Genomic DNA, 14,989 nt, shown 5'->3' on the forward strand with positions numbered 1-14,989 from the left:
CAGACTTTCATCCTGATATTGGGCTGCTTATAGCAGCCATACAAAGAGTGAAGCACAGAGAACGACAGAGAGAAAGAAAGAGAAAACTGAGATTGAGAGCTGAGAGAGACATACACAGGGAGAGGCAAATAAAGACAACGTGGCATCATGCTTATAGTATCTGGAACACACTTCCAGGATTAATAACAAAAGCGGAATCTGCCACATTTTCCCACTGATTTGTCAGCTCCTTGAAGATCGCCTTTTGCTTGCATTGACACTAAGTAAAATTGATGAGGAGGAAAGCACTGTCATGCTAAACAGGCAGTGCTTAACTCATATTTGGTAACAAAGCACAAAAGACCATACCATAATGTCCTAAAGAAATCTGTTCCTGACATTGCTACAAGGATTAAAACAGCTGTTAATTTTGCACAGGTTTAATCTTCCCAAGTTCCTGCCTGTTACCTCCTTTTAAGTCACCTGCTTCTTGGTTTAAAGTATTTTGCTAAATTCTACACATCCTATCAAACAACCAGTTTTTTTTTTAATTTTACTCAATTTACCTCCCCTTCTTTCTCTTCTATTATCAGTTGGATGGCCTTCTAAAGTCATTATTTTCTATTAGCATTTTCTCTGTTCCTTTTTATTCTAGTCAATATCTACACATTTTGAAACATACAAATCTACAGTAAAATAACCAAAATAAACAAGTAAAAGCAGGCAGAACCTGAGCCTGATATTTCAGGTTGTTGCTTTTTTGTCTCTCTTTTTTTTTCAATTCCATATATTCTTTTCTCTTCTCTTTGTATTTTTTCAAGAAATGAAATTAAATGCACTACAGCTCCTCAGGAATGAGTAAATTCAAGATAAAAGTTGAGTAACAATCTTTAGAAACAAAAATTTGTCTGAATTTAAAACTGTTAAGCTTCCATTTTCCCCAAACTAAATTGGTAAACTATGGGGAAAAAAGTAATATGAAGCAGTTTAACTTTTGATTTGAGTACAGACAACATGTTGGCTAATTTGTATTGATTATATCTGCCAATCTAGATGCAATCACACTTTTAAAAGCAGAGTCCTGTAATTTGCTTTTCTATAAAATGTCACCAATGCATTAAATACTTCGAAAACAGTCTTTGTAAATCAATCTGTACTTATTAGATTTATTTAAATGATAGCATTAGAATTCCATGCCGAGATTTAATTTGGTTTTAAAATAACTCCCTACATGCAGAACACTTTCTAGGGTGGGAGAGGCTAGTTCCCAATTATTTTCATGCCGTCAGTACTAAAAGTATTTAATGACTCACTTACCTACAAGCTGTGAGTTGCCTGAAGACCTCTCCATTCAGTGGGATGAACACATTTTACTTAAGGCTATTTTACAGGAAAAAAAAAAAAAAAAAAGGAAAGAGTGCAGAACCACAGCATTTTCAAATGAAATGAAAAATGAAAGATCTTACCTTGTTCGTGTCAAAGGTATTATAAACTTGATCAATATGTTTATTGGCCTTCTGATTCAGACCTTGCAGACCCAAAAGTGTCTTAAATTCATGTAGTGTTTGCAGGCCGGATGGATATTCCATCATAAATGTTCTGTACCACACATGGGTCTCTTGTGTAGGAACTGCTTTCTGATCACCAGCTATAGATTTGCCATTCCCCATCTTGACTCACAGTCTACAGCTTTTCCTCAGGTTGTTTTCACGTAAGTTTTTGCTGGATTTAGTCCCTTACTCCTCACTAAAACTGAAGGCTAACATATGCCCTCAGAAAGCTACTCTAAACCTCTTACAGCAACAAGCTAAATAAGAATAGAAAGCCAGTGAGATTAACTTATCTGCCCAGTTTTAAAACCAAGGTCACTTGGCACTTGGTAACTAACATGCTTACAGTCATGCAGAGACATAGTTTTTTGTGAAGGGAACACGCAATATTTTAGAGAGAGTGATCCTTGTTATATTGTTAGCCATAAATTTTGCCTACATTATTGAGTGGTACAGTGGGTCTAATGGCAGGAACTTTGAGTTGCAATCAGGAAGCCTAGATTCTATGCTTTGTTCTACCACTTATTAACTATATTGAAACATTACTTACATTCTCGTCTGTTTCCTCATCTGTAAAACAGTAATAAAAGTTTCTGCCTTTTCATACCTGAGTATTGTGAAGATATATTTAGATAACATTTTACATGAAAAAATCATACATTGAGTATTATTAAAAAGAAGTCTATGTATAAGAGAGAAAAATAGGTAGAGAGAATTAAATAGTAGTAAGAAGAACTTCAGATGTAGTAGTCAGATAAAGGAACATATTGGGCTGTGTCTTCTGGCAGTGTTCTTCCTTTCTCTCCCCCACCCTCTGTTCTTACCTTTTTCTGGTCTCTCAAGTATCTACACATGCCATTGGCCTGCCAGCTTTTATCTCACTCCAGTTTTCTAATCTGGCTAATCTTGTCCTAACCCAGCCCCATTTGCCAATGAACTTAAGAACAGGGTCAATGGACCTAAGAACTGTATCCAAGGTCCAGTAGTGGAAATGAATGCTTTGTGTGGTCCTCAACCCATTTTGGTACCAACCATACTTAGAACCAGAAAACCCCAGGTAGAATATAATTCTGTTACCCCTAAATTATAGTTCTCCTTTTTTTTTTTTTTTTTTTTGAGATGGAGTCTCGCTCTGTCCCTCAGGCTGGAGTGCAGTAGCATGATCTCAGCTCACTGCAAGCTCCACCTCCCGGGTTCACACCATTCTCCTGCCTCAGCCTCCCGAGTAGCTGGGACTACAGGCGCCTGCCACCATGCCCAGCTAATTTTTTGTATTTTTAGTAGAGATGGGGTTTCACCGTGTTAGCCAGGATGGTCTCGATCTCCTGACCTCATGATCCGTCTCAGCCTCCCAAAGTGCTGGGATTACAGGCACAAGTCACCACACCTGGCCTACAGTTCTCTTTTCTAACCTCACTCAATTCTTTCTTTTATTTTCATTTTGGCCCAGCTCATATATCTGGTCTCTGTCTTTGTCCCTATTCCTTAGTCCTGACTGATTACCTGTTTATTATAAAACCCTTGATTCCTAAGAAGTAGCCATCATGGCCTAAATGAACTGCCTTGACCAGAAGTGGTGTTGGTTACGGTGAATACGGTTAATTTTGTTTCAAACATATCAATGTAGACTCTCAATGGGACATTTCGATGTCATAATTAGAGTTAAATAAAAGGGCTGGGCACAGTGGCTCATGCGTGAAATCTTAGCACTTTGGGAGGCCAAGGTGGGTGGATCCCTTGAGGACAGGAGTTCGAGACCAGCTTGGGCAACTGGTGAAATCCCATTTCTACTAAAAATACAAAAATTAGCCGGGCATAGTGGTGCACGCCTGTAATCCCAGCTACTTGGGAGGCTGAGGCAAGAGAATCAGTTGAATCCTGGAGGCAGAGGTTGCAAGTGAGCTGAGATTGTGCCACTGCACTCCAGCCTGGGCGACAATGAGACTCTGTCTAAAAAAAAAAAAAAAAAAAAAAGGTGAAAATAAGGTCATAGAATGTAAAACTCACCCATTTGAAAGAATTACTTGAAACCATTAAAGTGAATGATACTCTTTTTTGGACAGTAAAAAGGACAAAGGGGAGACAGTGAGGACTCAGCCTCGGGATTATTCAGCTAGGAATTAGAGAAATATCCTGCTAGAATTTTCAAAAAGCATTCTTTGGGGAAGTCCCCTTTAAGACTGTTTCTAAATGTCTGCCAGAGGATGCTCAGAGGCGCTGACTTTTTATCACCATTAACATTTATTAATCACTAATTTTTAAATTAAAGAAGAAATGGATACAGATGATGGCAGAGGAAGGTAGTAAAAGTTTTCAAGGAGGCAAGAAAATCCTTTGAGGAAGGAAAACTTTGGATGGATCAAGAATATAAGGACCTGAGATCCAGAAACTGTTTCTTCATATAAATTCTACTTTAAAGAAAATTGGCCAAGCGCAGTGGCTCACACCTGTAATCCCAGCACTTTGGGAGGCCGAGGTGGGCAGATCACCTGAGGTCAGGAGTTTGAGAGCAGCCTGACCAACATGGCGAAACCCAGTCTCTACTAAAAATGCACAATTAGCCAAGCATGGTGGCACGGCACCTGTAATCCCAGCTACTCGGGAGGCTGAGACAGGAGAATCGCTTGAACCCGGGAGACGGAGGTTGCTGTGAGCGGAGATCGTGCCATTGTACTCCAGCCTGGGCAACAGGAGTGAAACTCTGTCTCAAAAAAAAAAAAGAGAAAAGAAACAAAAAGAAAACCTGCATAATGATCATTTGCTGATGCAGAAAAAAACTTTAAAATTATTTGTAAAATGAGAATTTTTATATTGAATACAATATTGTATTAAAAAATCAGGAGTCTTGCTGTATAGACCATTAGCCAGTCATAAGATCATGGGAAAAAGCCTTCATTCATGATAGGCTAAAAAATAAATCTAACTGCAATAAATATAACTAGGAATGTGCAAGATGTATTTGAAGAAAATTTTAAAATGGTACTGTAGGGTTCCAATGAAGACTTGAGGATATGCAAAGGCATATCTTGGTCTTGGGTAGAAAGACTTAATATTTAAAAACATATCAGTTCTCCCTATATTAATCTGTATTATCACCACAAACCCCCATCTAAAAAAAAATAGAATTTGAGGGATATTGGTGGCTACAAAATGTAATTCTGAGAATCAAGCATAAAAAAATACACAAAAAATTTTGAAAAATAAAATTATTAAATAGCCCTACCAAAAACACCATGAATCTGGCATGAGAAAAGATGAAGCACTCAATGAAAAATAAATAGATTCTTTTTTAACTAGACTCAATTACAAATAAGAATTTAATATGCAATAAAGGTGGTATGGTAAGAGAGTAGGAAAGAACTGATTATCAATTAATAATTCTGGGACAAAGCTATGGCTATGTGGAAATGCACATACACACATATATAAACACAAAGGATTTCTAACTTACTTCTTACACCAAAATAAATTTTAGATGAATCATAGGTTTAACAATATAAATCACTATAAGAAAACAAAGCAAAATTGTTTTATAATTTTAGAATAGGAGAGTCCTCTCTAAATATGACCATAGAAGCCATAAACAAAAGGAAATTAAATCGTAATCTTTAAAAAAATCCCAGATGACTCAAAACACCATAAAAACAAAAATAAAAAGTTTGTTAGAAAATATCCCTAATGCGAAGATAGTTCTTACAAATCAATAAGAAAAATACCCACCACCAACTAGAAAAATTGACAAAGTCCAATTTAAAAATCTGAATGACTTTTAAACATATGAAAAGATGCTCAATCACACTCAAAGTATAAGAAATGTATGTTCAAATTACAAGGATATACCACTTTTCACCTGTTTGATCAGCAAGATAAGAAAGTCTGGTAATCCACCAGGTAGGTGAAGGTGTGAGGAAAAAAACTCATACACTGCTGTAGGAGTGTAGACTAAAAAAATTTTTTCAAAGTGCTATTAGGCAATATCTATTCATAATAAATGTATATACCCTTTGATCCAGCAATTTGTTTGCTGAGACATTTGACAGACATAATTGTACATGTGTGAAATGAACAAATTTATAAGGATATTCAAATGTTGTGCGTATGTAAATCCAAAAGAACAATAAAAACCTAAACATGCATTGATAAGGAAATGGTTAAACAGATTTAGTATTTCCATTGAATAAAATAATAAGGAGCAGTTGAAGATAATGAGAGGTTATCTCATTAGCTCTCTATACATATGTATTATTACATGTACTGGTCTCAATATGGAATGATCTTGAAGGTATATTGAGTGGAAAAAAGCAACAGCAGCATCTTTTGGATGCTATTACACCCATATCTATAGCTATATCATGATATATATGGTTTTACAGATATTGATTGGGGACAGATTTACGAGGAACTGGTAAAAACATGTCTCTTGAGAAGAGTACTTAAGTGGCTAAAGACAAAAATGAAATAGTTTACCATATTCCATTTCCCATGTTCCAGGCTTTTGCTATGTGCATATACATAAATTAAAATTACACAGTTTCACAAATGAATATTAAATGTTTTATTGCTTTTGTCTAAAGTTTCAGACATTTCTAAACAAAAAAAAACACTTATCAAGAAAAGTGTAAAAACATACTTCTTTACGTATATGTAAATGTAAAACAACAATTTTTACATATGTGTAATATGTATACATATTATGCTTAGGAGATTTATTCTTTTACTATGACTAAATAATAAAATTATATAAGCTATGTCTCAAAGTTTTGGGGGGATTTGTATTTTCTGCTTGACTGAGTGTTGGCTATAGTGGAGAAAGGGCATAATGTCTTTCTTTTTCAATATCTTCAAGAGGAGGTGATTCTGTAGTCCTTCGCATATCGATTTTGAAAAAATCTGCTTTTAAATGTTTTTAAGGAATAACAAAATTACAATAACAATCTTTTAAGGATAACAAAAGTTAAGCTTGAGTGACATTTCCATTTTTTTCAGTAGCTCACATGAAAATTAGAGAACTCTAGATATTATTAATATTTCTGAAAGAAAAGGAAGATTTAGATAATAGGATTAGGGAATATATAAATTGTAAATCGGTCTCCATTTCTAGAGTACACAATTTTCTTATTTGAAAAAAATTATTTCTTATTTCTTATTGTTAAACAGAATAGACTTTACAGTAACAACAACAAAAAAGAAAAATTTTTAAATGAATCTTCCAATTTTCTTATTAGCATTTTTTAAAAGGTAATACCATCTCTGACTTAATTTTCAGAAGTCGTTTCATTTTTTTCTAAAGGGAGTCTATGTCTTGCATCTATAGTTACTTTATTTAAATTGTTCTGGAAGAGAAGATTATCTTCTTTAAGCAAAGCTTCTAAATAAGTGTCAATCTGCTCCAGGTCACCTTCTGGACCACCCTGGAAAAGAGAAGCAACAGTCACACCAGGGAAAGAAGCTGCAGAGCTTATTCCTGTAATTTGGGCAGCCTCCTAACAGTCTTCCCTATGACTCATGCTGCAACAAAAGCCACCTTACATTTGAATCATGCTTTCAACCTTTCAAAAGGTTTTCTCATTTAATGTCATTTTATGCTAACAAGTGGTTAGAAACTTGGTTCATTTTTTTATTCTGTAGTGGAAGTTAGTACAACTTTTTTTCTCTTTTAAAAAATTACTTGCTATATTCCTAAAGCCCCCTCAGTCTAATCTCATCCTTCTTTGTTATAGACTGTAATCTCCTATTTTTAAAATTAATGAATCTTTAGCCTTGTAGGCAAAAACAGACAAGTAGCCAAATTTTGTCTTCTTTGTTTCCTCTATTTCCATTGCAGCGTCTTTTCCCTCAGCTCTTGGCTTACTACCCTGGTCTGTCTCCTGTTTATCCTCCCCTTCGCTCTTTTACTCAGCTCCCTACTGAGGCGATTTCATGCTCTCCTTTCCTGGACTTCTTGATCCATGGAACAGTTAGACGTATGAGCTGGGTCTTCAAAAAGTTCATGGAAAATGCATATTATGAAAAAACTATGTAGGCATGGATTTCAAAAATTTTGAACAAAAATCAACTCACACTAAGTTGTTATGACATATTTGACCAGGATCTAGTCTGAAGCACTAAAAGGGTAAGATATCAGTTTGAAAGCAGCCCCTATCAGAGCAACATGAATTCTGCTGCAATTGAAGCAAGAACATATATCAAATTTATGGTGAGGCTTGGGTGGAAGAATGGTAAAATCATTCATGCTTCATGAAAAGTTTATGGGGACAATGTCCCCAATGGAGAGCCTATAACAGAGAAGGATGAGATTAGACTGAGGGGGCTATAGGACTATGGCAAGTAATTTTTTAAAAAGAGAGAAATCAGCAGTTAACAATTGGATAACTTAAGAACAGATGAGATGATGTTGAAGAGGAAGCTAGCAATGTCAGACTGTCCACCTCCCTTTGCAAGGAAAAAGTTAATCTTGTTCATGCTCTAACTGGAGAGGATGGATGATGCTTAATAGCAGAAACAATCGCCAACACCACAGACATCTCAAGTGGTTCAGTTAACACAATTCTGACTGAAAAATTAAACTTGAGCAAACTTTCCACTCAATGGGTGCCAAAACCATTGTGTCTAGATCAGCTGCAGACAAGAGCAAAGCTTTCAATGGAGATTTTAGACAAATGGGATCACGATCCTGAAGGATTTCTTCAAAAAACTGTAACAGGAGATGAAACATGGCTTTGCAAGTATGATCCTGAAGACAAAGCAATGGCTACCTAGAGGTGGAAGTGGTCCAGTCAAAGCAACAGTGGTCGGTCAAGAGCAAAGGTCATGACAACAATTTTTTGGGATACTCAGGGCATTTTGCTTGTTGACTTTTTTGAGGGCCAAAGAACAATAACATCAGCTTATTATGATGGTGTTTTGAGAAAGTTAGCCAAAGCTTTCACAGAAAAATGCCTGGGAAAGCTTCATCAGACAGTCCTCTTCCACCAAGACAATGTTCCTGCTTATTCCTCTCATCAGACAAGGGCCATTTTGTGACAGTTTTGACAGGAAATCATTAGGCATACATCTTATAGTCCTAATCTGACTCCTTCTGACTTCTTTTTAAAAATCTTAAAAAAAAATCTGTAAAGGGCATCCATTTTTCTTTAATAATGTAAAAAAGACTGCATTGACATGGTTAAATTCCAAGGACTCTTAAATCTTTAGAGATGGACTAAAAGGCTGCTGCCATTGCTTACAAAAGTGTCTTGACCTTGATGGAGATTATGTTGAGAAATAAAGTTTACATTTTGACTTTTAACTTTTAATCCCGTTTTTCCATAAACTGAGGTCTCCTTGAATGTTCCCTCTTGGCTGACTGATCTAAATCTCATTCCCTTGGGCCCAACTATGGGATCAACTAACTCTCCAACTGAACGGATAGATAAGAGGATTTTTAGGAAGGGTCTTTCAGAAACAATCCTAGCACTAAGTGTCTAGCACCATTAACCTCGCCTCTGCATCTTTTCTCTGGTTCCATAAAATATGCTTCAACTTTACTCCCTCTACCACAGATTTGCTCTAACAAGGCTGAATTTTACTGAGTTCCAGCTTTGTGACTGGGACACTGCTCCTACAGATGGATTACAATGATGTTGATATTTACCTTGACTTCCAAATATTCGCTGACCCTGAAGAATGCCCTGTGACCCTGACACAAAGCACTTCTCGTCCTGTTAGATATAATCTCATCTTTTGGCTATTATCCTCTGCCTGGTGGAATAAACTTCTTCCAGGATGCTACATTATTTCCACACTCGGCTTCTTCATGTGCCTGCCCCATCTCTATCTGCTCTGGGTCCCTCATCTCGATTCTCTGCTGTACTCTACTGCAGTGGCTCTGGCAATCAGAAACTGTGAAAAGAAATTTCATGTGGGGCGATGAGAGTAATACATTTGGGCAGGAGCCCTTTGAGTACCTCTCCACTGAGATTAGGCAAAAGAGTTTCATACTCTGCTGGCTGAAGCCTTTCACCTGCCTACCAAACTTTGTGAATACAGCAAATTAAATTAGTATGGTTACTCTGGCTGCTGCTTAAGAACCTAGAGGTTTGGCAGAGAAGGAGTAGTAAATGATTATTCTTTCAGTTTTTCTTAGCCAAACGTGGATTTGCTATTATGAAAGCCAATTATTTTATAAACTTATTTAATAGTCAGGAAGTGGTATTCAATTTCTAGGATACAGAATTTCTTTGGTCTTTCTAGTTTACTTGTTAGTGAAACAATAATCGTCACTGAAACACTACCATGTGCTAGGCTCCATACCAGACTTTTAACACATGAAAACATTTGGCATCCTTCACAGCCACAAGAACCACAAGGAGCTCTACTGAAATCCTACTGTCATAGCAATAAATAAACTAGACAAATTGGCTGAAGTGGTATTGTTGATAGAAGCGCAAATACAATTACCTTTATATAAAAATTAGCATTAAACATCTTTCTAAATTTTAATAACATAACATTTTAACTGTTGCCTAGACCATCAAAGGGGACAGGGACTTCTCTTTTGGCAATATACTTAAATTAAGCAAATTTAAAAAAAAAAGGCTTTCCTGCATTTTGTTTTGTACTTAATATAAGATAAATTTCAGATAAATTAAAATTTTTTTTGAAGTGGGAAGGGACTCCCACGTTTAAATGTTCACAACCAGGAATGAAACCCAGGCAGCCTGGCTTCAAGGTCCATGTTCTTCACACATTATACAGATGTATGTATGGCGAGTTTCTTGTCTCTCCCTAGCCTTTTCAAGGGCAAGGCAATCCTCTAGCCAATCCTCCACAGGGGTCTCAGTTCTTGTCCCCTCACCTTGCATGGCCCAGGAAGGCTCTGTCTCCTGTTCCAGCACTCAGGGCCTATATTTGAGGACAACATGCCACAGGCTCCCTAGGCTCACTGTTCTGGCTTGGATTTCTCAATTTACTTCTAGAATCCACAGGAAGACCTTCAATCCTGACTACATATATTTTCAGTTTTGTTGTATTTTATGCAGCATTTCCATGTGCTATAGAAGATGGGCTCTTCCTCATCAGTTCAACCTATCACATAACTCAATTCTTTATACATTAAAACATACAAACAAAACTGACAGTAATCCATACTTACATGATGTTTCCTGACTTCTCCCAAACTGTCCTCTAAGATTAAGAGGGTTTATTTTTATTTATGCATTAAAATAAAAGTAAAGTAAAATATTTCGCTGTCTGAAAAAACTGAAAAAATTACCTACTGGTCACATGTTATTAAGGGGACACCAAGGATGATAATGCTATACCAACAGCACAAGGAAAGATTCTGAATTAAGATACAAAAGAATGTGTGCCTGTAGTTCCAGCTACTCGGAAGGCTGAGGCAGGAGGAATCACCTGAACCCAGGAGGCGGAGGTTGCAGTGAGCCAGGGTCGCGCCACTGCACTTCAGCCTGGCAACACAGCAAGACTCCATCTCAAAAAAAAAAAAAAAAGATATGAAAGAACACAGAGTTTCTAAATGTTCTAATATATGCCTTCACAGTTCATTTATTTATGATTTCAAAATCCTTATGCAGAGAGTAAGGGCTGACTTAAGTGACTTGTCCAGGTCAGTAAGTGAATGACAATGTTAGGAGAAGTTAGCTGAGTTCTCGTTCCATAGAGTCTACTCCTACTGCTCAAATACAACTTTTTCACTCACCAGTTGGAGTTTCTGCAACAATAGTGCCAGTTTTATACGAAGATTCTTCAGCTTATCCTCAGAGATTTTTCTTTTATTTTCATATTGCCCCAGAGAGATTTCATTACGTATTCCTCTTGTATTTGACTCATAGATAATGGACTGCAATTTCCTCTTTATTTTTTTTTCATATTGGACCATGTAAGTATTCTGTATCTGGGAATGTTTTAAAAACAGTTTTAGCATGTTTTTAAAATATTACTTTCCCCCTAATATCACTAGACAATTTCATATTCCAACTCTGCCTACATGTACCAAGTGTCAACTTTGTAGGTGGTCTAAATTTAGGAAATATTGATACCCTTAAGGAACTTACATACACTCTGATAGAAGACTAAGAGAGAAGAGAAAAATGTATAATATTTCAATAATTGTAATTATAAGGAGGAAAGGGACACATGACAGTGAGCTTGGAGACCTTTGCTCTGGAATGAAGAAGAAACCTCATAAAGGTTGAATCTGTTCTCCCAATGGTGATCACCAGATTATTTAAGGCACAAAGTGAGCAGGTGCCTGTGACTCTCTCCACAGCACCAGTAATTCACAGGCAATGACAGAATGGCCCACCACTTGGGGCTGTCTGGCAGATGATGTAGTGTTACTTGTAAGGCAAGGCTGTAGCATCTAGAAAGCACAGAAACTACAGAAAGAGGAATTCCTGTTCTCACTCTCTTCGGGTTCCTTATCGTGATACAAAATGTACAGGTAGTTATGTATATGACCCTCATTAATTGAAGAATCTTGGTTGTTCTCCAAAATTTCATGCTGTGCCTGAGGCACTCATGAAGTAGAAAGAGGTAATGGAGAGGCCAAATGCTTCAGTTTCAGAATGACATTAATTGCTTGTATAAACATTTCTAGAAGGCCAAGTGATATTCTGAGAAAAGAGATACACGGCAAATCCCACTTTGATAAGCATTTTGATGTTTATGTAATAAGGAGATTTCTGCATTCTAACATGACTGGGTTGCCAAGAAAGTTGCAAGGTAGCCTCATTTGTCTTTTGGGCCTACCCTTCCCTTTTCAGACCCTCCACTACGTTGACTATGTGCAGACCCTTCTCTGACATCCACATCATCTCCTTTAGCATTCACTGACCTCACGAGTTTCCCCTTTTTCTACAAAATCCTTTAAACAAGCAAACAAAAATCCCTACATATAGGAAATTCTGTTTAATAAATATTCACTAACTAGTTCCTAACTCGAAAGCACTGCATTTAATCATAGATGATGTGGAGATATATAAAGTACAGTCTTTGCCCTCAAGAACTCTCTAGTTCACAGCATGAGATAATACAAGTGTGCAAATAAATCTTATGGAACGTAAGGACCTTGTGCCCCCAAAAAAGGCACTAAATAGCAGGGATTCAGGACAGCAGATAATGCAGCACTCACAGCAAGGGAATTTCAAACACATGGGTAAATCCTGCCTTGAAATCCAGGCTACATTTAAAGATCCTGGAAGGGAATCCACTTTTGAACATCTTTAATTCAACCTAACAAGTTGATGACTTACAACTAAGGTAACCACCACCTCCACCAGGAAGCCTCATAGATGCTTCCTATAGAGGCTGCAGGCAAACCCAGGGAGAGATATCTACTGCCTGAAGGTGGAGTAGAAGGAATAACTTAACTCAGCTGGAATAAGGAGGACAGTGTTACATACAATTCACCTGTCACTAGCCACTTAATTACAGTTTTCAGAACTCCAGAATTTTATAGCTTTTGCCATGCTGAATAATAGTCAGAAAACACTTTTTTCATAAAAATAAAAGCCACAATAAAATAAACCAAAACAAATCAAAGATAAATATCAAAAATGGCAAACATTATGGAAACATTATTTGAAAAAACAATAGTATTGCTCATCAGCCATCAAAAGGAACCTGCTATTGACACACTTAAATGGACCCGAAGTGACGCTGAATAAATAAAGCAATTGTCAAATGACACATACATATGATTCCATTTCTACAGCATTCCTGAAAAGACAAAGAAATAGAGATGGAGAACAGATTAGTGGATGCCAGGAGTTAGAGGTAATTGTGGAAGGCCTGAGTGGATATGACTATAAAAAGGTAGCATAAGGGAGATACTTATGGTAATGAGAATTCTGCATCCTGATTTCAGTAATGAGAATTCTGCATCCTCATTTCGGTAATGGTTATACAAACTTCCATGTATGATAAAATGACATACAACTATACACACACATTTTACCAAATTCAATTTCCTGGTTTTGATATTGTACCATAATTATGCATAATTATGCATTGGGGGAAACCGGGTGATGAGTACACAGGACCTCTCTGTACTATTTTTGCAACTTCCTATGAATCTATAATTATTTTGAAATTGAAAGAAAAAAGCAAAAACAAAAAGCCTCGACACTATTAATACAAGATGAGACCAAGAATGTTTATACAGTACACTACAAAGTCATATTCAGTCTCTGAAAGTTTACCTTTTAGTAACCAGTAAACTACGTTTTTATCAAATTCTACAGGCCAGCTTCTTGGTTTATTCTCTTGCCTTTCTCTCCAGGAGGTTCTGCTAACCTCTACCAGGAAGGTTCTATGAAAGGTAACACTTTTGACAACTTTTCAAGCTCAGTGTAAAAGGACATCTAGTTGTACTAGCTTTTTTGTGTGTTAACATTTTAATTAAGGTGAGAAAATAATTGTAACAAGATGAGAGGCTTAGTTCTGCTGGTTAAACCCACTCTTGTAGAAGTATCTGCAGATCAAAAACCAAAGTCTTTCCGAACTACGTTAATTCAGAATGGAATTAGGATTTGAAAGAAAGGATATTTAACTGAGATTTTAATTTTCTGCCTTGAATTCAAAGAGTAGGAGCTCTAGCAGTTTTGCAGCTCCAAAATCCTAATGAGTTTGTGCAAAGTAAGGAAGGCCTATAACATCTATAGATTTTGTACCATACAAACAGGAATATTCATTTAAGTGTTTATGTTGGCAGTCACTAAAGCAGAAACAATCAACTTTGATTCAACACGTAACTATTAAGATCCAGATGCATTCAAAGGCACTGGTTGCATGCTGCTAGAATACAGAGTTTGATGACAGGATTATTAACTTCAAGGATTCTATCATCTAACTGAGGAGAAAATGAAATATAATAAACTATTATAAGATAGAAATGTTAACTAATGCTAAAACAAAGTTTTAAGGTTCTCCCAGAACACAGAGAGGTCAAGATTAATTTCACATGGAGAAACTGAGAGTCTTCACATAAAACATTATATTGAGCAAGCTCAATGGGGAAGGATTTCAAGAGGCCCACTGTGTATTGGGAGAGTCGATAGGAGTATTTTGGGGAATATCAGGAGGGGAAAGGCTCAGAGGTAGACCAGTGTAAGTAAGTTGGAATAACTCTGGGGCACTCATTTTAGATGGAACAGAGGCCTGTGAGGAAAGAATAAAAGATAATGGTTTGAGTCAGGTGATGAAGGACCACCAATGCTATTATGAATCATCTACTACTACAATAGTAGTTATGAAAACCACTGTTGTGACCAAAGAAGCCGGTGACTTATGTAAGTTTCTCCTGTGCTTTGATGTGGCTCTCTTTATTAAATGCACACACCTTAAATCAAGTTGTTCTGTGTTTTGCTTACAAGATCTCATTTCAGTAGGAACTGCTGGTCTCCTGACTGTTTATCTCGCTTTGATTTTTTTAATCCGACTTGTCCTGCATGTTAAGG

The 14,989-nt window shown here is 36.7% G+C and overlaps 2 protein-coding genes across 5 annotated transcripts in view; both read right to left on the reverse strand.

The window, feature by feature from the left end:
* GUCA1C (guanylate cyclase activator 1C) overlaps positions 1-1,852 on the reverse strand; it is a 59,080-nt gene extending 57,228 nt beyond the window's left edge. Inside the window, exon 1 of one of the 2 annotated variants that reach the window (XM_003825066.5) lies at positions 1,446-1,839. In XM_003825066.5, the coding sequence (XP_003825114.1) occupies positions 1,446-1,649 (204 nt within the window). In that variant the 5' untranslated portion in view covers positions 1,650-1,839. Of the gene's footprint in view, positions 1-1,445 lie in introns of both variants that reach the window. The other variant, XM_034957060.3, reaches the window with a different exon arrangement.
* A 4,211-nt stretch (positions 1,853-6,063) lies between these two features.
* Positions 6,064-14,989, reverse strand: part of MORC1 (MORC family CW-type zinc finger 1) — a 159,851-nt gene continuing 150,925 nt past the window's right edge. For all 3 annotated transcript variants that reach the window (XM_003825067.4, XM_055110262.1, XM_055110263.1), the window contains 2 exons: positions 11,230-11,424; positions 6,064-6,940 (listed from right to left, as the gene is read on the reverse strand). In XM_003825067.4, coding sequence (XP_003825115.2) covers positions 6,785-6,940; positions 11,230-11,424 — 351 coding nt within the window. In that variant the 3' untranslated portion in view covers positions 6,064-6,784. The remainder of the gene's footprint in view (positions 6,941-11,229; positions 11,425-14,989) is intronic.

This window comes from Pan paniscus, chromosome 2 (genome assembly GCF_029289425.2).
Source record: "Pan paniscus chromosome 2, NHGRI_mPanPan1-v2.0_pri, whole genome shotgun sequence".
Lineage (NCBI taxonomy): Eukaryota > Metazoa > Chordata > Mammalia > Primates > Hominidae > Pan > Pan paniscus.